The following is a 22,687-nucleotide window of genomic DNA, read 5'->3' as shown; positions in this document are numbered from 1 at the left end:
GCCCCTGTGGGTCTCTACAACAACCTCTCCTGTGAGGCTGGGAGTCTCTCCTGCTGCCGCCCAACCCCCACGGATGTTTTCACTCAGAGGTTTGAGGCTTTATTTCCCCGCACTGGAGCCCTGGGTGACTTTGCTCCCCTTGGTTCGTCCAGGTTTATCTGTGCACAAATGTGCGGCCGCGGGGTGCTACCCGCTGCTCTGCCTGCCCCGTTCTCCGCCACTCTGAGTCTGGCCCTCTCTGTTTATCTGTGCGCGAATGTGGGGCTGCAGGGTCTGCCAGTGGTCAGACTGCCTGGCCCATTTGTCCCACACTCTGCCAGTCTCGGTCCCGCCATGGCCATGTGAGTCCTCTCCGTCCCCGTGCCCGTCTCCACCCCTCCTACCGGTCTGGATGAATGTTTATTTTTTATTTCCTTGGTGTTGGACTTCCTTGCTGTTCGATTTTCTGTCAGTTCTGGTTGTGTGAGGAGGCGCAGTGTGTCTACCTACGCTGCCATCTTGGTTCTCGCAAATGCTTTTCAATGCTTGATTTGGATATTTTGAGCATGTTGGCTATCTCCCACATGGTAGAACATTGATTGTTCTCAATTAACGTCTCAATTTGATTGCTGTCAACTCCACCTGGTCTACATGACCATGGAGCATCATCCAGCGAGAAATCCCCAACACAAAACTTTGCAAACCACTTTTCACACTTTTGATCAGTCACAGCACCTTCTTCATACACTGCACAAATCTTTTCTTGTGTTTCAGTTGTGTTTTTGCCTTTCTTGAAATAATAAAGCATAATGTGCCAAAAATGTTGTATATTTTCTTCCATCTTCAATATTAAAATGCCTACACAAAAATTCACCAGTTTTGATGGTTTTTTAAAAAATGCAGGGCTAATATGACAGCTGTCACAATACAATGTAACAAAATTGTTTCAAATGAAGTTAGAGACAACTAAGCACTACTAGAGCCATCTTATGCGGAAAAGAATGAACTTTTTGGCTCCAGAAAGACTGTCTGACCCCCACTATCTGCCTTGCTGGCGGCCTAAGAGTCTGCCTGAAGTTTCCACCATTTGGGTAATTCCTTTATGCTAAGAATTTGCTTCAAGAAATACTCTGCTGAAGTGTTCATGCTGCCTAAAAGGGTGTGGTGCACATTTGTCTTTTTTTTTTTTTTTTGCCTTCTCAACACCAAACTTCCCTTTCTGTTTTGAGAACTCCACCCCTTATGAGTATTTCTAGGAAGCAGAGCCTGTTTTCTACTATAAAAACCTCAGCAGAAGGTGCAGCAGTTGCTGTCTCAACCCTTCTCTTAGTCAGGGCAGGGGCACATGATCTAGGGTTGACCAACCGCGTCCATCTGCTCCAGACCGCAGATCTGGAGCTGGTGACACAGTACAGCAGAATTTGGGAGAGTGTTTATTTCAGCAGTGGGCAGCAGCAGTGGCAGTGACCCTGTGGCAGTGGCCCTGTCCAGAGCTGTCGGTGGCAAGTGGTGGCGTCCAGCAGTAAGGGCTGTCTGCAGTCACGTTCTCACAGTTATTGTTTAGGTTGTGACCTGGGCTGTGGTCCCAACTTCTGCGTAGGATCCCCGTTCCTGCCCATTTCCCAAGCCTGTTCCTCAGCCTCCCCAGAGAACCTAGAGTTCCCCAGCTGAATCTACTTCTTCTACTGAATCCCCATGCTGCTTCAATCAGACAGAGTCATCCTCAGTTGTAAGGATCTAAGAATACTGACTGATACAAGGGGTGACACATTAACTCAAGAAGAGTCATAAATGTATTAGCCACAGAAAGATTCATTTGTCTAATTAGTTAATTAGTTGTCTTGTTGGGAAATGACAGGACCTCAAGAAAGAGTTGATGGGAGTACAAAATAAGGAGAGTCTAGTCTTATGAATACTGGCTGATGGGGCTCTCCTAGCAGGACATTTGGACATGGTTTCAAAGCAACCTGAAGGACATCCAAGGCACCAGGCCGGAGCAGTGCAGTATGGAGATGGACAAATTGACAGGAAAGACGGAGGCGCAATAAGGACAAAGTGAGCATGGCTTACACCGGTGCTGCTGAGTGTGGAGCCTCACTGACACGGCCTTGCTTGTACCCTGTAGAGCACCCAAGGGAAACTTCTGCTTTATCAGAGTAAGACCACTGATTTTTCCTCTTTGATTTGCCTAAACATTTCCACTGACATTAGGATTCATGGTAATAGTAGTCGGTGTGTGGGATTTCTATCCTCTTCCCCCTGCCTCCCCAACAACAGCATTTAGTCCCTTTATGATTTAATACTCAGGGATAAAAAGTGCAAGGACAGTGTAAACTCTAAACTATCCAAAAGGGCAAGAGCTGTGTCTTTATTATCTTTTCCTCAGAGAGGAGCACAGAAACTATTCACTACTCACTAAGGGAAGGGAAGGGGGAAGGAAACGAGGAATGCAGTGAGTACAAATCTGGAACAACTGCTAAGAAGTTGCTCATGGTTTTTTTGTGAAGAGGAGGGGTAGTCCACAAATCAACAGAATTCACTCCTTTCTGCATTCCTCTTTACTTTCTCTCAGGACAAGGACTGTGCTGGTGTTCAGTTCACTGCACAAATAAACTCAGGGCCCAGTTATTGTTCTGCTAGCTTTTCTATGGAGGGGTCACGTTTGCCTGACAGCAACTCCAGCAAACCCAGGGCACCTGCAGAGGACCCTCTTGGGACCACTGGTGATGCAAGCCAAGATAGGCAGTGGCAGTTCTCATGTCTGATCCCCCAGCCTGGCTCCGAAATTCTGGTCCTCGGTGAACTCCCAGGGCACTGACTCTCACATCCATTGCAGCGCTCTTTGAGCTGTTTCTGCTGTGGAGTGGCACTGAGTTGCTGACCTTTTCCACCAGCTCCATGGATGTCATCAAGGAAAGGGCACTGAAAAATAACCTCAGTCAAACTACCAAAAAACACTGAAGAAAGAAAACACACGAGCTGGGTTTAATTTAACTTTTTTTTCTGAGACACATTTTTTATTTTTATAGAATGTCAGTTAATAAATATTTTACCAGGGTGATAAGGATGAATCATGATGATGGTTCTAAGGAATGGAAACATTTCATACTTTAATCTAAAGCTCAATTCATCAGCCTTGTCTTCTGCATCAGATCTTGAAATCTGGCAGAGAAAGTATCTTTCATGCACAGGCTGGATTTCTAACCTTGAATTGTAGCCAGGTCAGTATATGGAAGGCCAGTGGCAGCGGCTCTTGATCACCTGAAGCAGAGGCTTCTTAAAAGTGAGGAAGATGACGGTGCAGGCCACCAGCAGGGTGAGGCAGCTGGGAAGAATGAGCACAAGGTACAGCAGGCCCATGTCCACCCTTTCCCACTTACAGTCCTGAGGTGTGCCTCTGGGCAGGTCCATCAGGCGAATGACCTTGGAGGAGAGGTTGCAAGTGATCGTGGCCAAATCTGCAATGGTGTGCAGCTGCCGCAGGGTCCCCCAGCCCTCCACCCCACAGCAGTCGTATGGATTCTGACTGAGGTAGATGGTCCGCAGACTTGTCATGAGCTGCACAGTCACAGCCATCTGGGGAAGGGCTCTGAGAGAGTTCCTGCGGAGATCCAGGGTCTGCAGGGCCAGGCTGCCCCTGAACCTTGGGAAACAGGTCAAGGAATTTCCTGACAGATCCAAGTCCCTTAGATTCCTAAACCCAGAGAAGTCCAAATCTGTGAAGCTGGAACCGAGGCCCACATTCCTGAGAGATAGGACCTGTAACGTGGGAGCAATATTCTGGAGAGGGGCAATGCTCCCATTGAGAACCCCCCAATTTCCAGACAGGTCTAAGTGGATGAGGGCAGTCCCCTGGAATGAGCAGTCTTGTAATGCTCCCAGCGCACAGCCCTTCAGAGAGAGGCTCTTCAAAGATGCCATATTCCTGAAATCCACACAGCTGGAGGGACCCACATAGTCTAACCCAGCTGGCTGGGGACAAAGTGAGATCTGGTTGTGGCTCATGTCAACTGTAGTGATGTTATTGGCATCAGCGAAAAGGCCAGTAGGGACATGCAGAAGCTGGTTGGAACTGAGGTTGAACGACCGGAGGCTTCTCAGGCAGCCGGGGATCCCTGGAGTCAAGTGCAGCTCTGTCAGCTGGTTCTGGCTCAGATCCAGCTCCATGAGCATTCCTGGGGGTTCATGCTCCCGGATGTGGAGCGTCATCAGGCAATTCTGGTTGAGGTTCAGGTGGGAGAGGGAAGGCATTTTCTTTAGGAAACCATCAGGTAGGTATTGGAACTGGTTCTGGCTCATATCCAGGAAGCGAAGATCTGCAAGATCGCTGGAAGCAAACTCTTCCCAAAGGTTAACTGTGGTGATGTTGGTCACATTGCCATCCACAAGGAGGAACTGGGCCACCATCTCCTGTGGTGAAGAGGTGTTGTAGAGGTCCCCATAGAAGCCCATATTGTTGTCCCGCAGCAGGAGGGTGTGCAGCTTGCTGGATTGGGGCAGGAGTGGGAAAAACAGCAGCTGATTGTGAGAGAGGTCCAGCATCTCCAGCTCAAAAGCAGCCTCTTCCACTGATGCCAGGAACCATTCCAGGGCATTGTAGCTGACATTGAGGGACTGGAGCTGTGTGAGGCTGAAGTCCACAATGCAAGGGAGGTTGTTATAGGCCAGGTTGAGATATCTCAGCTTAGTCAAGCCTTCGAAGGCTCCACCTTCAATCTCAAAGATGTAGTTCCTCTGCAAATCCAGCTCCTTGAGGTGCCCAAGGCCTTTAAAGGCAGAGTCATCAAGCCTCATGATGGTGTTCCTTGCCAGGGACAAAGACTCCAGTGAAGACAGGTTCTGGAGCATGAGGGCCGCCATGTCTTCAGTCAGTGAGTTTCCTGACAAGTCCAACCTCTGCAGCACCTGCAGGCTGTGAAAGGCAGCTGCCGTCTCTCGGTAGCTCTCTGAGAGGGAATTGTCAGGCAGTGCCAGGCTGCACAGGCGGGCCTGCCCTAGGAAGGTGTTGCAACCAATGCGCTCCAGGTGGCAGCTGTGCAGACTGAGGCTCTCCAGGAGAGGGTAAAGCTGGAGGGAATGATTCCCCAGGGTCTTGAGAGGATTGGCATCCAGGATGAGCGTCTGCAAGTGGGGAGGGAGATTGCTGGGCACTGAAGCAAGGTTCTGCCCTTGACAGTCAGCAACTCCATCCACCTAGGTTTAAAAACACAGTGGTCAGCAGGCAGGAGGCCTCTGAGGCAGAAGGCTGGGTATAACAGCTTAGTTCATTCATTAGATTGTTCCTGCAACTTTTGGGAATGGCTCTAGAGATCATAAGTTTTTTTGTTTTTTGGGTTTTTTTTAAAGGATCAGAAACTGTAGGAAAAAAGGGAACTTTTCTTTCTTTTTTACCTTCCTACTAAAATACTCAGCTAGGAGCTGAGTTCCAGGCCTTGTTTAAAACACACAGCATGGCCCTGGCCGGGTGGCTCAGCTGGTTGGAGCATCTTCCCGTACACAAAAAGGTTGTGGGCTTGACCCCTGGTCAGGGCACATACCTAGGTTGGAGACTTGATCCTCAGTCGGGTCGTGTACCGGAGGCAAGCGATCAAATGTTTCTCTCTTACACCAATGTTTCTTTCTGTCTTACTCTTCTTTTCTCTCTCTCTCCAAAAATCAATGAAAACATATCCTCGAGCGAGGATTTAAAAACAAAAGAAATAAATAAGCAAATAAAACACACAGCATTTCAGAGAAGATCTGAGAACCTGTCCGTTAGGTCCTGAGTGGCGACAACTGAGCTTGCGGTTTGGGTTCAGCTCTGAGAAGAGTTGAGGGCCAAGTCTCTATGTGGGTTTGAACCCCACCTCTGTTGCTTGTTTCCACGTGACCTTGGGCAAATAATTTAGCTTCAGTGTGTCATTTCCTCTGAAAAATGGAGGTAAAGATAGTGCCCACTTCAGAGGATTGTAGTGAGATTAGACAAGAGGCTGCACAGCGCCTCACACACAGTGGGCACCATTGATGCAATTGGTCCCTATTGCATTGTAAACATTATTACCGTAACACCAGTGTGTCTAACAGGGACACTGCCCAACAGCTGGCAGTACTGTGGCATCTTCGTTTCACCCAAAGAAATTCTGTCTGGGATATTCCTCTACATTCTGGGATTGACATGTGTTACAGCTCAACAGGACTTCAGAGCTCATCATCATCCTGAATTGCACAGAGTGGGGTCTGGAGAGAAGTGGAGAGTCAGCGGCAGAGCTGGGACTGGACCCACAGCTCTTAATGCGCAATTTGTTGCTTTTCCTGGATGTTGTTCCACCACAATTGTGCTGCCTAAGGAGGCAGGAGGAATGGGACGACCCTGGTCTCATTGAGAAGTCACTCAAGCCTCAGGATAAACTCAGCCAAATGGCTTACAAAATTGGCAAAAACAATCAGCTACAGAATGTTAATTAGGTGTCTAGAAAAAAAGTTTTAAGTGATGAATAGAAGAGTAGTGGCCTTCCTTTGCACAGATTGGCCAGAAGGACAAGGCCTGTGACTGCCTAAAATTGTGGACACAATCCCAATGGGCAAGTGGAGTAACAGAAAAGGAGAGAAAATTCCTGACGGAGAGGAAGAATCCCAGGTTTGGAGATGGCAGACTCAAGTCTGAGTCTTGGCTCTGACATGTATTAGTTTGGGACCCTGGACAAGGAATTAACCCTTCACAGTCCCAAGTTCTTTTTCTGATTATTAAAATAAAACCTTCTAATAATTAAAAAATATATATAGGAATACAGAAAATTAAACTTTTTTATAATCTCAGCCTCTCCCTCAAAGAAACGCCACTAACCTTTTGTTGCATTTGCCTCTGGACTTTCCTAAAGATATCACCTACCTTTTCTTAAAAAAATTTTTTTAAATGAGACTGCACTCTACAAATTATTCAGTAATCTAGTCTCCCCTCACCCCAGTAATATGTGATAGACATATTGCCTTGGCAATAAAAATAATTTTGATCACATTTTGTTTAGCAACTGTCTAAACATTGCACGAATAGAACAGTGGTTAAGAGCAAGAGTTCTAGGTTAGTCTATCTTGATTTTGCTTTTTAACATATTAGTGACCTTGGTCTGGTTACCTAACCAGTTGGGATCTTCAGTACTCCACCTGTAAAATGGAAATCATGCTTGTAATTTTTTTCATAGGTTTTTTTTTTTTTTGTAATGAGGATTCATTGTGATTATTTATGTAAAAGACAAAATAGAACCTGGCACATAAATGCTTAGTAAATGTTAACTACAATGATAGGCATGAACTCATCAATTAGTCTCCTACTGTTGAGCCTTGAGTTGTATCTCATTTCCAGGTGAATTTGTCAAGTTCCTTCCATAGCTCCCCTTCCCCCTAAAAGTCTTTGGAATTTTAACTGGGGCTGCATTACAATCATGGATTCCCTAGGGGAAGAGCAGACATGTTTACAAAATTAAATCTCCCCATGCAGAAACAAGGTGTATTTCTTGATCTGAGTAAGTCTTGGTCTCCCCTACACAGGGACTCTCTGGAGAATGTTGTGGCTAGGGGCTTTCCGAAAAGTGTGAGATCCTGCTTCACCACAGCTGCAGCAGTCCTAGGGGTCACACTCCTCCAGTTTTCTCTGGCCCCACTGAAGTGCTGCAAAGGACCATGGGGCCATCAGAGCCCAAGAAAAACTCATGATGTCCGTTTTATGATAACGTCACATGGCTCAGGCAAGGAGGGGCAATGGAGGGCACCTGGACTATCAAATCCTGAGCCCTCAATTCAGAAAAGCCACAGGAAATCCACTCTGCATTCACAGGCAGCGAAGTCCCTACTCCTGCTCACCAGGCTAGAAGAGGGTCAGGCAGGGAGTTTAGCCTGAACCCTGAAAGACCAAAGCATTCATGCTTCATTCCCTCCTTTTCCTGTGTCTGGTAACTCCTGAATTAGCTACTGCAAAGTTAACCTTTCACTGCCCCTGTAAGGGAACAATGGAAATCTGTGTAGCAGAGACTAATAATAGCAACAACAACAGTAATAATAGATAAAACCCACAGCACTTACTATGTTCAAGGCACTGTCCTGAGTACTTTACATACATTAACCCATTTAATCACCATAACAACCCAGTGATATGGCATCATTGGTTGGTACTATCACTATCTCCATATTTTACAGGTGAGGAAACTGAGACCCAGAGTGACCAAATGTCACCAGCTAGTAAGTGGTGGAGCTGGGATTTAAACCTGGTCTGGGTCATAACCTCTACCCCATACTGGAGTATACTACAATGTAGCGGTTAGAGGTTGCTGAAAATGGTTAAGAACTATCGCCAGCTGGGATTTAAGATTCATCAGCCTTAAGAACACATTTTGAAATATTAACCCTGACTTCCAATTTGTCTTCCGAGAACCTGGGATATAACAGGGCTCAAGGAACATTTATTAAATATTTGTTTCTCGGGCAGATTTTTTTATATCAGTGAGTTACAGGCAAAATAGAAAATTTCTAGAAATGTGCTCAGTTGTTATGAGCCAATCTGTTTCTACATATAGGCAGAAAGTCCTGAAGAGAGTAGATCACAAAAGCTCAGGTATCTCCTTCCTGGATTGTCTTCAACCTAAGCACCATCAAGGATGTTACTGTGCAGTGCGCATGGGCAGCATGCTCTTCAGTACAGCTTTTTTATTTTTACCTTTATTTACTGATTTTTTTTTAGAGACGAAGATAAAGGGAGGGAGAGAGATGCATTGATTTGTTGTTTCACTTATTTATGCAGTCATTGGCTGCTTCTTGTATGTGACCTGACTGGAGATTGAACCCAGAACCTTGACATATTGGCAGGATGCTCTAACCAATGAGCTACCTGACCAGGGCATTCAGTACAGCTTTTTAAGTATTTGCTCTCCACTCAACCACAAACTCTGAGGCAGCGCATCTCCAACTTTAATATGCCCCACCATTATCAGATGCTGGTAGCATTAGTGGAGCTCAATCATCCAGATTTTTAAGAAGGTGCTTTTGTTCCAGGTGGCTAATCTAGGCCTATCTCTAGGGCCTCATGTCTTCAGAGGATATGAAAAACGTGGGGCAGAGACTTTCCTAGGCATCACCTTAAACCTTTGGTTAAAGAGCAGGTTGCCAACTGTAATTGAATAACCATAAAATTTTTTAAAAAAGAGCAGGTTGCACATGGCATCATGCCAGGGTAGGTACAGAGTGATTCAGATTCATTCATTCCCTGCCCTCCTTGATTGACAATCCATCAGCTTTCCAAGTAGACCAAACCTTGTCAGGACAGGAGCAACAGACAACTCAGAGTTCTTGGGAAAACTCACCAACTTGCAGCCCCTTTGTGAAGCAGCTGTGGCCATTCCACTGCGGTATCTCCATTCCACTGTCAAGAAGTGAAAACCAAGGCAGAGCCAAAGGGGCAGCAACTCCATTTCAAGTGCAGCACTGCAGACAGAAGGCAAGGAAGAAGCAAGTAAGAGAAGGACGGATGTCCCAGAGGGCTGCTTTGCACTCTCAGTAGAAAGTGCCAGTTCCCAGTTATGTCTGGTCTTGGAAGGCCACAGCTACAGGCAGGTGGAAGCCCAGACTCTTTACACAACTCAAGTTAGCCAATACTTCTAACTTTTCACTGCAACTGTCAATAAGAACCCATTCTCATTTTGTCTGTACCATCTGATGGACGGGTGGCTGGACACTGAAACTGCCAGAGTCAGGCAACAAAAGTGAGAAGCAAAGGATTTGAGGAACTGGGTCTCAGGTCACCTACAGTTTTTGCGTTTTTTAGTTCTGTTGAAGTTTTCTTCCCAAAGCTCAAATGTGCCTGATGTACCACTTGAGCTCAATATATACGTTTTGAATGAATGAGTGGTGAACAGGATAGAAATATTGTTTCCTCTGGTCCCATAGAGCTACTAATTGTTTTGCTGTCATGAGGCTATTTAAAAAGAGAAAATCTCATTGGTTAACTCAGTTGAGTATAGCCCTTTGAAAACAGAACTTTGACAACTAAGCGAGGAAGAGATAGCCAACCTATCGGACGCACAGTTCAAAACACTGGCTATCAAGATGCTCACAGAATTGGTTGAATTTGTTCGAAAACCAGATGAAAAAATGAAGCCTATGCTAAGAGAAACAAAGGAAAATGTACAGGGAACCAATAGTGATGCAAAGGAAACTGGGACTCAAATCAACGGTGTGGACCAGAAGGAAGAAAGAAACATCCAACCAGAAAAGAATGAAGAAACAAGAATTCAAAAAAATGAGGAGAGGCTTAGGAACCTCCAGGTCATCTTGAAACGTTCCAACATCCGAATTATAGGGGTGCCAGAAGGAGAAGAGGAAGAGCAAAAAATTGAAAACTTATTTGAACAAATAATGAAGGAGAACTTCCCCAGTCTGGCAAAGGAAATAGACTTTCAGGAAGTCCAGGAAGCTCAGAGAGTCCCAAAGAAGCTAGACCCAAGGAGGAACACACCAAGGCCCATCATAATTCCATTAGCCAAGATGAAACAGGAGAGAATCTTAGAAGCAGCAAAAGAAAAGGACACAGTTACCTACAAAGGACTTCCCATAAGACTGTCAGCTGATTTCTCAAAAGAGACCTTACAGGCAAGAAGGGGCTGGCAAGAAGTATTCCAAGTCATGAAAGGGAAGGACCTACATCCAAGATTACTGTATCCAGCAAAGCTATCATTTAGAATGGAAGGGAAGATAAAGTGCTTCTCAGATAAGGTCAAGTTAAAGGACTTCATCATCACCAAGCCCTTATTATATGAAATGTTAAAGGGCTTAAGAAAAAGAAGATCAAAAATATGAACAGTAAAAATGACAGCAAACTCAGTTATTAACGACCACACCTAAAACAAAAACAAGAGCAAACTAGGCAAACAACTAGAACAGGAACAGAACCATAGAGATGGAGATCACATGGAGGGTTGTCAATAGGAGAGTGGGAGGGGGAGAGGGGGGGAAGGTACAGAGAATAAGTAGCATAGATGATAGGTGGAAAATAGACAAGGGGAAGGTAATAATAGTGTAGGAAATGTAGAAGCCAAAGAACTTATAAGTATGACCCATGGACGTGAACTATAGGGGGGGAATGTGGGAGGGAGGGGGTGAGCAGGATGGAGTGGAGTGAGGGGGGCGGGAAATGGGACAACTGTAATAGCATAATCAATAAATATATTTAAAAAAAAAGAAGAGACCCCTACCATCAAAAAAAAAAAAAAGAGCATGTCATTGCTCTTAGGAAATGCATACTGAAGAGGAAAGAGAGAGAGGGAGGGAGAAAATATAAATAATTTAAACAATTAGCATATTTGGGTAGAATATATGGAGGTTCCTTGTCCTACCTATTCTTATAGCTTTTCTGTACATTTAAAATCATATCACAATAATACTTTTTAAAAAGTAAAAAAAAAAAAGAAAACAGAACTTTGATATTTTGCCTAGATAAGGGAGCTACTAAGGGGAAAATGAAAAAAAACAATCTTCAGTATAATAAGGATTATTGTTGAAGTGTGGTTACCAGTCCCCTTACCAGGCCAGTGCACGTGGAACAGAAGTCATGAGAAGGCTTAAGATTCTACATATAGCAACAGAATTTTAGAACTAAGAGGGACCATATGGAAATGTAATATAGACTCTAAAATCACATTTTTACAGGTGAACACATAAAGAGACAATAAATGGCTTATTGAAGGATCAAGATCAACTTAGTGGCAGGGCTAGAAAAGGCCAGCAGGTCACCCTCCTGGGACTCCACAATGAGAAGCCAGACTAATTTCTCTCACTGCAGGTGCTGTTGAATTGCCTACCCTGTGGGAGAGTTTATAGCCCAGTGGAATCCCCTCCCAGCTCAGCATTCCTCAGAATCTGAGGCAAGTGCCTGGCCCCAGCATTCTGAGTGCCCCATCCTCTTCTTGATGTCTTCCTGGAAAAGGCTGCAGGGTCTGCTCTCCAGTCTTCTCTTGGGCCAGCAGCACCAGCAGGAGCATGAATCTCCTCTCTCTCCCATGGACCCTGCTGCCCAACACATCTCGGCTATCTAGGGCCCCTTCCTCTTTCCCTTTCTTTGAATAAGTTCACACAATCTCTAGGGCTAATTTTAACTTCCTGGTCAAATTTGAATACTCACCCGGGAAAACAGACTAACAGAAAAGCTAAGTGAAACCAGGTAAATCAACTTCAACCTTTTTTTCAAGTCAGGTCAGCTCTCCTTACCACAGAGGTAACCTCCAATTCAGATTCATCAGTACTTGCCCAATACTGGGAATCCTCTTCCCAGGCCCTCCTTCTGCTTCTGCACCTGTGCAGGAATGATCATCTCATGGCATGTGCAGGGCACAGATGGCAAAACAGAGCCATATGGGCTCCTGTTCTCAGCATCCCCCCAACACACACACACACACACACACACACACACCTGAAACCTTGGGATCACCGCCCACCTTGAGATAAGGTTGTTGGACTAAGCAAATTCCAAGATGCCAGATGAATGTCAGATAAACAAGAAATAACATTTTAGTATAAATATGTCCCATGTAGTATTTGGGACACACTTATACTAAAAAAAATCATTGTTTATCTAACATTCAAATTTCAGGGGTTGTTTTGTATTTTACTGAGGAGAGGCAAGGAGATGGGAACCATGAACCTGTTCCCTCCTTTCGTCCTTCTCCAATTAGGTCAGACTGGGGATGGCGCTTGTTGTGACACTGACCCTTCTAGAACAACCAGCCCCATATATTATAATACTGACTCTAGCTGTGTTCAGGGAGAGAGTGCAATGTCTTCAGAGAGAGTGTAGCTCTCAGACTGGAATGATAGATAGGCCCAGTGTCACTAATTCCCAAAGTGTGATTTTAATTTCTGGGTCAACAAGACAATTTTTGAAAATTTAAAACATCTCTTCTCTTTTCTCTTAAACTTAGTCAAACAGCCCAGAAAAACTCTTGCTATACCCTCTAGGCAACTCCTTCTGTCATGAGATAGCATGGGAAGATTATGGAATCTAGAAATAGACCAGGATTTGAATTCTGGTTACAGTATTTGGTATTTGTCCTTGAGTAACTCACATAAAGTCTCTGAAACTCAGTTAATCCTTCTATAAAATGAAGATAATAACAACTATTCAGAGTTTTAATGAGAATCAAATACAGTAGTATATGTGAAAGTGTTTAGTTAACTATGAAGGTAGTTGATAACATAATTATTATTTATAAGTTCAAAACACTGTGAGCTGGCTGTGTGCATTGTTATTCCTACATAAAATTGCCAACATGATTTAGCACCTACACAAAGAAGGAAAAATAACAAATATATCATTATATCGACTAAATATGTGAAAATATGAAAAAAGGTTGAATTAAAAATTTGACATTAATAAATTCCAGAACAAGACTAATCCTGGGAACAGAGGACTATGCTGGTTGAGAGCTGTTTGTCCTCAAATCCATGGTTTATTCTCGCCCTACCCTGTTCTGGTTTGCATGAAGTTGACTTCTGAAGGCTCTATGTCTAAGCTCTAGGTTTCAGTTGGCCTCCAGCTGGCTTGATCAATAGGAGGTACTCCTGGGGGGTTAGAAGGCAGAAGGAGGGAGAGAATCCAGGGTATTTCTCTCCCTCTCTCTCTCTGCCTTGGACAGAGAAGCCCTTGAGCTTCTTCTGGTGATTCCTAGGCTCTGGTGACACCATCCTCCCTTTATCATCATTCTGCCTAGGGGAGGTCACAGTTTCCTGAAGTTACTGTTCTCTGGGATGACTGTCTGTTGTCTGGTTGATATCTCAGCCTTTTCCATCATGTATAGGCAATTTCCTGCATTAAATTTCCTCCGTTTTAAATAATTTGTGTCTTTCTATTTCCTGGCTGGACTCTCACTAATACAATGATAGAAATGAAAATGGGATTGAAATAGTACTAAACAAAAAAGGGTCCTGGCTGGTGTGGCTCAGTTGTTTGAGCTGTAGCCCGTGAAGGGTTGCTAGTTTGATTCCCGGTCAGGTCAGGTAACATGCTTGGGTTACGGGCTCGTCCCTGATCAGGGCATGTGCAAGCGGCAACAGATGCATGTTTCTCTCTCACATCGATGTTTCTCTCCCATTGTTTCTCCCTCCCTTCCCCTTTCTCTATAAAATAAATAAATATTAATAAATAAATATTTAAACAAAAAAGGTAGGTAATGACTCTAAGAAGAAATAAAACACTCAAAATAATAACAGTTTAGGTTGAGGAACACCTCCTGGAGCTTCCTGAGAGCCACGCCTCTGAGTTTGGATGCCAAATCTCACCAGGGAATTTCCTGAAGTCTCTCCTGTGGGCACAGGACTGCTTCTCTCCACCCACACTCAGCCTCAGGAGGGTGACAACCACTCAACAGTATCTCTAGCTGTATGAGAGTGTCTAAGCTTGAATGTGCAAATAGTAACTGTCTCATTTTACTCCTCTTTCTCTGACATCTTCTGAAAAATACATCCATTTTTTAAGCCAAATGTCACTCATCTTAGATACATTTTTGGCAGCGAAAGGGAAAACAATTATGATGAAGGGCACACAGGGCAGTTTGACATTAAAAATTTAAATGAGGAAACCCGGAACCTCTCCTCATTCTAATTAAAAGGACTTGGATCTATGGTTCTTATTTCATAGTCTATGAGCCACTGGGGAAGCCATGGAGCCAACACAAAGGAAGTACAAATCAACTCATGTTCTGAGTAGGGGCTGAATAAGAACTACCTGTCCTTCTAGTCTGGGTTACTATTGGGAAAATACTCCATATAAGACTTGAAATCCCGACATGAGAAGCAGATGGCATTAACAGACTCTGCTTGTATCTGTTCTTTTTAAACCAGATAATGAAGTCAAAGATTTCCTTCCAAGAGCAGAGGCAGTAAATGGTAAGTCCCATTCTCTTTGTTTTACAGCCTATAAATCCTATGTTCTTCCACTCATTTAATAATTTCTCTAAAGCTTCTCTACATATACCTTTTTATCCAGGCATTGTTGTTATGATTATGACTAACACCAGAGACCGTGAGCTTCTAAAGCCTTGAAAGACAAGGCACCACTAACCCACGTGTTGGCAGGAGACAAGGCTTTGCACTGTGTCTGTAACACATTTGCCTTGGAGATTTCAAGATTACAAATCCTACCTCATGTCGAAGTGAAGTCCTCTTAGTGTTTCATTTATATTTTTTCTTTGTCTTCTGACTATTCTGTTTGTGCCCAGTCATCACAAAATGTCTTTGCTGGTTCTTTTCTAAGAAGTTCTTGAAATATTAAGATTTCAGATGCTCAATGGTATCTCATTAATCTTTAGACTATGCATTCTAATTGGTTATCATGGAAACCTGAGTTTCAACCCCATATCCATCCCTTATTTATAAAGAGTATTCCTTTTTTCTGTAGAAAGACAATACAGCTTTTTGTCTGGCTTTTCTCTCTTAATCTGGTCATAACAAGTAAGTGGTGAAAACAGATTCATTTCATAAAAACAGCATGAATCAAGACTGTATTCTGAAATGAGAACACTAACATGAGGAAGAAGAATGCATAATCGCTGAAAAATTCCTCTCTTTAAAAAATTATGCTTGTTCGCTTTTTGCTTACTTATTTTGCTTGTTTGCTTTTTATATTTTCACAAAATAATAGGGAGAAACTCCTGCTTCATTAGCCCAAGTAAGTTATCAGTCGATTGATGGCCCATGGTCTGTGTAAAACAGTGAAATGGATGGGAATATTTACTCCTTCCGGAAAGGGCTTCCTGATCCTGCTCTTGTGGCCTGGCTGTAACCTAGGGCAGCACTTTCATACCCATCCCATGTCCACATCAGTTCTGGGCTCAGGATGCTTGGATGGGAGAAGATGGCCACATGCCAGCCTAGGAATGGCTCCAGGGCAGGGGGCATGTGGGTGATACTTGCTTTGCAATGGGCGGGGAAGAAAGGGTAAGTGAAAACTTTGCACTGGTCTCTGCTTCTTGAAGTACTGAAATTTCCATCAAAGTAGTTCAGGAGTGCAGCAGCATTCCTTTTTTGTCAGGCCCTCTGGCATGCAAACCTGTATGTATACCATTTTTGTAATGTATGCAGATTTACCTGTACTAATGAAATATAACTTCTTTTTGATAAAGGATTATTAATTTCAAGTTGTTTTCTCTCACGATGTAATATCTTAATCAACTGATAGTGAAACACAGCTATCAGGGTTTTTTTGTCCATAAAAAGATCTCCTCATACTCAAAGTTTGGAAATACTAAGGGGTAACTCTGATCTAAGTTTTGGTTTTGTTTTATTAGGGTTTTGGGATTCATTTTTGGGAAAGAATGATGGATTTCTAATATTCAGGGGCATCCTTCCTTTCACCTCTTCACCAACCCCCTCCTTTCCCAGCTGCTCCTACTACAGCAGCTGCCACCAGAGCTGGACTGCAAACTTTTTGCTAAAAGCTCCGTTAGTGTTAAGAGTGTTATACAATACATATATTAGCGTGTAATTGAGAATTTTCTCCTCAAAGAGGCTAGAAAAGCCTTAAAGAAAGAGGTCTTTGACAAAAGTGGGCAACTCCCAGAGGCATTTGGTGTTAGAAACAAATATTTATAAACTGGTCTGGGGAAGGAATCCCTAGAAGCAGAGTATGCACAATTGCATGTGGAAATGTGTGCTGGTGACTCCAGAACAGGTGCTAGATAGAGGGCTCCATGGAAAGGGCATCTGCCTTTGTTTAAAAACAAAAGAGCAAATCCTACCTGAGACAATGGGAGAAAGGGAAGGGCAGCTGGTCACAGACCACAGACAATAGATAACAAAGAACAGAAGCCTCAGACCATGACCTCGTCAAAAACAATTCCTGCTACCAAGAAGTATTTGAAAGCCTCAGGCAAGCAGCTTTAGTCTCTTTGACTCTTAGCAAAAAAATTAGGGTGATCTCAACTTTCACCAAATGTTCAAACTTAGCATTTCCCATGGCAAGACCACCTGCATCCTGACCCTCTAGGTGTGATGCCTTAGGTGCCACAGAACTCAGGCCTTGGTAGTACTCTAGCTAAAAATGTTTGCCCTGAAGCCTAAAAAGCAGAGAAAATGGAAATGGTGTGTGTGTGTGTGTGTGTGTGTGTGTGTGATTATAGGTGACTAAGAATCATAATTACCAGGTCCAATGCATGTACCTTGAGTGGATTTTGGGTTTTTTAAATCTCTAAAAGAAGAATTTGAGACAACTGGGAAAATTTACATGTGTACTAAATAATGTGTTTTCAGATTATATACTGTATGGTTGATATTATCAGGTTATTACTAGTTTTCTTAGATACGATAATAATCTTTAGGTTACATAGGAAAGGGCCCTTATTCTTAGGAAATGTATGCTGAGTATTTTGGTGTTGAAACTTCATCATTTCTACAATTTATGTAACCTACTTTCAAATGGAGAGAGAAAAAAGTTAAAACAAAATATCACCAACTGGCAAATTTAGTATTGTACTTTCTTTTAACTTTTTTGTAATTTGAAGCTTTTTAAGATAAAAAAAAATGAGTAAAAAGGATACCTGTTTGAGTTCCTGAAGGTAGAGGGGAAATTGTACAAGCCTTTTTGTCCCAAAATTTCCAGGAATATACATTTTTCAAATAGTTTTTAAAGAAAGGTTCTCAGTAAACTTTAAATTAAAAATGCATATACACATAAACCTTTAAAATATCTGGGAAATTTAAACATTTTGGCATTCAAACTAGAGTTTCAAGACAGCTAGCTTCTCATACCTGGAAAGAGCAGAGAAGTGTTAGACCATGTGTCCTGATTGTGGTTCAAGAAGTATGGTTGATGTACTAACTTGCACCGTCCAGGTCAACTGCTCTGCCCACAACACCCAGTCCTGCAGAACTAGCCCTCAGGAGAAGCACACGACCTCACCGACACCTCCACCTACCTGACAGAATCTTAGGGAAGCACCTAACCTGGGGAGGTCAATTCTAACCTGCAGCCAGCTCCCTATGAATGATCCCAGTGCATAGAGACAAGGAAGAGAATTAGGTAATTAATTAGTAGTGAATGTTGGAGCTAAGAGACACAGAGAGAGAAGCAGAGTTGACTTTTTAAGGGATGTTGCCTTGAGGAATAGAAGCTATGAGATAGATAACAAGACCTATGAATAGAAAATAATGAAACAGTCAACAGAGGGCAGAGATCAGAAAAGGAATGACAAGGGGGTGGACCATACAGCTGGGAGAGAGGGTGGAGGGAACAGGCTCTGAGGCTGCCTCAGTGTTTTTGATGGTTCTTTTCAGGGCCTGGTCCATTTCCAAGCTCTGTGTTTCCTCAGGATAGCCCTCACCGCCATCACTGCCCCCAGTGGCTGGCCCAAGTGTTGCCAACAAAAAGAACCTAACTAAAACAGGACTTGTGCTCTTTAATAAGCTTAAACACAAAGGACAAAATTGAACATAATTTTTTTTATGTGCATGCAAGCTTTATGATGCTACCTGAAAATTGGAGAAAGTAGCTGAAAACTGAATCAAGGAATGTATTTCTCAAAGTGCCTTTTAATTACAGGCAAGAATCATCAAGCAATGATAAAACTAAAGAGTGAAAATTTGTTGGGAGACAAAATACTAATATAGTCTTAAAGTATATTACTTATGCAAGTTACTTGTTCACTTTACACACATGAAAATAGCTTTATAGTGGAAAAACTGGCAGACACCTCTTTAACCAAATGACTAAATTACTTAAAGGCCCTTACTGGGGTATGGGCAAAATTTGCATATAGATAATAGATGAAATAATAATATTATATCAATGTTAAATTTCTGGATTTTGACCATTGCATTACGGTTATGTAAGACTATCTTTGTTCTTAGAAAAATATACACTGAAGCAGGGGTGTCCAGCCTGTGGCCCGCATGTGGCTCAGGATGGCTGTGAATGCGGCCCAACACAAAACTGTAAATTTACTTAAAACATTATGAGATTTTTTTGTGATTACGTGCTGCAATGTATTTAATGTGTGGCCCCATACAACTTTTCTTCTTCCAGTGTGGCCCAGAGATGCCAAAAGGTTGGACACCCCAAGAAAAAGGGGCATGATGTTTGCAACATTACTAATGTACCAATTTCTCCTGATCCTCATCAGCACTTGTTATTTCTGTTGTGTGTATTATAGCCATCCTAGGGGGTGTGAACTGCTATCTCTTTGTGCTTTTCATTTGCATTTCCCTAATTAGTAATAACGTCGAGCATTTTTCACATGTTTATTGACCGTTTCTCTGTCTTGTTTGGAGAATTGTCCAAAATGCAAGCTTTTAAATCCAAAAATTGCTTTAATTATGATTTTGGAACTGCACGTAAAAGAAAATGAAAAAAAAGTTATAAAAGTAAAGAACTAGTTCTATTCTTTGGTCAAATTAATGCATTCTTATATTTTGCAAGAATCTATGTTCAAATGGTGAGTGCATTAAAAAAAGAACTTGCAAACTGACGATCGACACACCAGAGCATTTAGAATTGTGATGTGTGCATTCAGACCTCCTTATTTGCTCCCTGGCTTTCTCTCTTAATGAGGAAGTTGTTAAAATATAGACAACAGAATGGCTTTTGAGTCCCCATCTCCCCAAAACTGTCTCATACCCTGCAAGTAGGAGAGCAAATTGACACACTTTTTCTGAAGGACAATTTAGCATAATTTATCAAAGATCTTGAAAATATTGCAGATGACATGATAGTGTACATGGAAAATCCTATCGACTCCACCAAAAAACTACTCGACCTAATAAATGAATTTGGCAAAACAGCTGGATACAAAGTCAATACTCAGAAATCAAAGGCATTCCTGTACACCAACAGTGAAATATCCGAAACAGAATCCAGGGAAAAAATCACATTCGATGTAGCACAAGAAGGATAAAGTTCCTAGGAATAAACCTAACCAAGCAGGTAAAAGACCTGTCCTCAGAAAACTACACAACATTGAAGAAAGAAATTAAGGAAGACACAAGCAAATGGGAGCATGTACCATGCTCATGGATTGGAAGAATTAACATCATCAAAATGGCCATACTACCCAAAGTGATCTATAGATTCAATGCAATCCCTATTAAAGTACCCATGACATATTTCCCAGATATAGAACAAACATTTCAGAAATTCATATGGAAATGTGAATGACCCCGAATAGCTGCAGCAATTTTGAGAAAGAAGAACAACACAGGAGGGATCACAATACCTGATATCAAACTGTATTACAAGGCTACTGTCATCAAAACAGCCTGGTACTGGCATAAGAACAGGCACATAGACCAATGGAACAGAACAGAGAACCCAGAAATAAATCCAAGTCTCTACGGTCAATTAATATTTGACAAAGGAGGCAGGAGCATAAAATGGAGCAAAAACTGCCTCTTCAACAGATGGTGTTGGGAGATCTGGACAGCTATGTGCAAAAAAATGAAACCTGATCACCAACTTATGCCATACACAAAAATAAATTCAAGGTGGATAAAAGACTTAAGTATAAGTTATAATACCATAAAAGTCCTAGAGGAAAATACTGGCAGGAAAATCTCAGACATTCCACACAGCAACATCCTCACAGACATGTCCCCTAAAGCAAGGGACATAAAAGAAAGAATAAACAAGTGGGACCTCATCAAAATAAAAACCTTCTGCATGGCTAACAAAACAGCATTAAAATGAAAAGAGAACCAACAGTATGGGAAAACATATTTGCCAATGATACCTCAGACAAGGGCCTGATTTCCAAAATATGTAAAGAACTCACACGACTCCACTGCAGGAAGACAAACAATCCAATTAAAAAATGGGCAAAGGACTTGAACAGACACTTCTCCAAGGAAGACATACAGAGGGCCCAGAGACATATGAAAAGATGCTCAGCATCACTAGCCATCAGAGAGATGCAAATTAAAACCACAATGAGGTACCATCTCACACCAGTCAGAGTGGCCAACATAAACAAATCCACAAACAAATGTTGGAGAGGATGTGGAGAAAAGGGAACCCTAGGGCACTGTTGATGGGAATGCAGACTGGCGAGGCCACTGTGGAAAACAGTATGGAATTTCCTCAGAAAACTAAAAATGGAACTGCCCTTTGACCCAGCAATTCCACTGCTGGGATTATACTCTAAGAGCCCCGAAACACCAATTCAAAAGAACCTATGTGCCCCAATGTTCATAGCAGCACAATTTACAATAGCCAAGTACTGGAAGCAACCTAAGTGTCCATCAGCAAACGAGTGGATCAAAAAACTATGGTACATTTACACAATGGAATTCTACACAGTGGAGAGAAAGAAGGAGCTTATACCCTTTGAGACAGCATGGATGGAACTGGAGAGCATTATGCTAAGTGAAATAAGCCAGATGGTGAGGGACAAATACCATATGATCTCACCTTTAACTGGAACATAATCAACAGAAGAAAAAAGCAAACAAAATATAACCGGAGATGTTGAAGTTAAAAACAATCTAACAATAGCCAGAGGGGAGTGGGGAGGGGATAGTGGGAAGAGGGGTTTTCAGGAACTACTATAAAGGACACATGGACCAAACCAAGGGTGAGGGTGGAGGCAGGGGAGGGAAGTGGGTTCAGCTGGGGTGGGGTGGAGGGGTGGGGAGAAAATGTAGACAACTGTAATTAACAACAATAAAAAACTCTTAAAATATAGATTATTTTTGACTCAGTAGTTCTACTTTAGAAATTTATCCTAAGGAATACCAATGTATGTAAAAGTATTTTTACACAAATATTCATTGCAACATTAGTAATAATATTTAAAAAGTGGAAACTATCTTAAAATCCAACAATGGAAAGATTGGCTAAATACATTATGATACAACTATATGGTAGGAATAGTGTTCTGGAAAAAAAATGCTTTGGTAGCATTTTTTTGTCAGCAATATTTATTGACATAGAAAAATGTTCATAATAAAACATTATTAAGAAAAAAAGAAAAGTACAAAACAATGTACAGTATATCCCAATTTTGTTAAAAGAATATGCAACATCTGCATATGCATAGAATATATTTGAAAGGATCCACATCAAAACCTCAAGACTGGAGAGAAATGCACCTGATATTTACCTTTAACATATCTGTATTTTTTGTTTCTTTGTATTTTCTAATTTTCCAACAACTCACTTCAGTTACTGTATTAAGACAAGTTTTAAAGTAATAGAGCCAATCTACTGAAATAGAGAATTTCTTATAGGTATTTAGATTGAAATTATTGTGAGTGTGCTTATAACAGTCATGTTTAGAGTTAATGGAAGAACAAATTATCATTGACTAATGACTAAAATAAGTTTTGATAGGCTTCCAGTCAAGATGGCAACATAGGCAGATATGGCTCAACTCTTTGCACAACCACATCAAAATTACAACTAAAATCTAGAACAACCATCACTCAGGAATGTCAGAAATCTAGCTGAATGGAAGTCAGACAACTGTGGAACTGAAGAAACCACATCAGACGCTGAACAGTCTGGCCCCACACCCATGTGGATAAAAATTTAGGAGGCATATCTCAGGAGTGAGGAGTCCCAGATTCACACCAGGCCCCCAAGCCCAGGATTCCAGTGCCAGGAAGACAAGTCCCCATAACTTCTGGCTGTGAAACCAGCAGGGGATTGAGACGGTGGAGAAAGCTGCTAGAGCACTAAGCATTTCCTCTTGGGGAACCCACACATGGA

At 42.3% G+C, this 22,687-nt stretch overlaps 1 protein-coding gene across 1 annotated transcript in view; it reads right to left on the bottom strand.

Moving 5' to 3' along the window:
- Nucleotides 1-2,988: 2,988 nt before the first annotated feature.
- The window catches only part of NRROS (negative regulator of reactive oxygen species), a 30,140-nt gene continuing 10,441 nt past the window's right edge, over nucleotides 2,989-22,687 (bottom strand). The window contains exons 2-3 of the mRNA XM_024577888.3: nucleotides 9,309-9,429; nucleotides 2,989-5,172 (exon numbers count right to left, since the gene is read on the bottom strand). Of these exons, the coding sequence (XP_024433656.2) occupies nucleotides 3,202-5,172; nucleotides 9,309-9,416 (2,079 nt within the window). The 5' untranslated portion in view covers nucleotides 9,417-9,429 and the 3' untranslated portion in view covers nucleotides 2,989-3,201. The remainder of the gene's footprint in view (nucleotides 5,173-9,308; nucleotides 9,430-22,687) is intronic.

Source organism: Desmodus rotundus, chromosome 2 (assembly GCF_022682495.2).
Source record: "Desmodus rotundus isolate HL8 chromosome 2, HLdesRot8A.1, whole genome shotgun sequence".
Lineage (NCBI taxonomy): Eukaryota > Metazoa > Chordata > Mammalia > Chiroptera > Phyllostomidae > Desmodus > Desmodus rotundus.
Note: the sequence above shows the minus strand (reverse complement) of the source record. Positions and strands in the feature narration are given on the sequence as shown.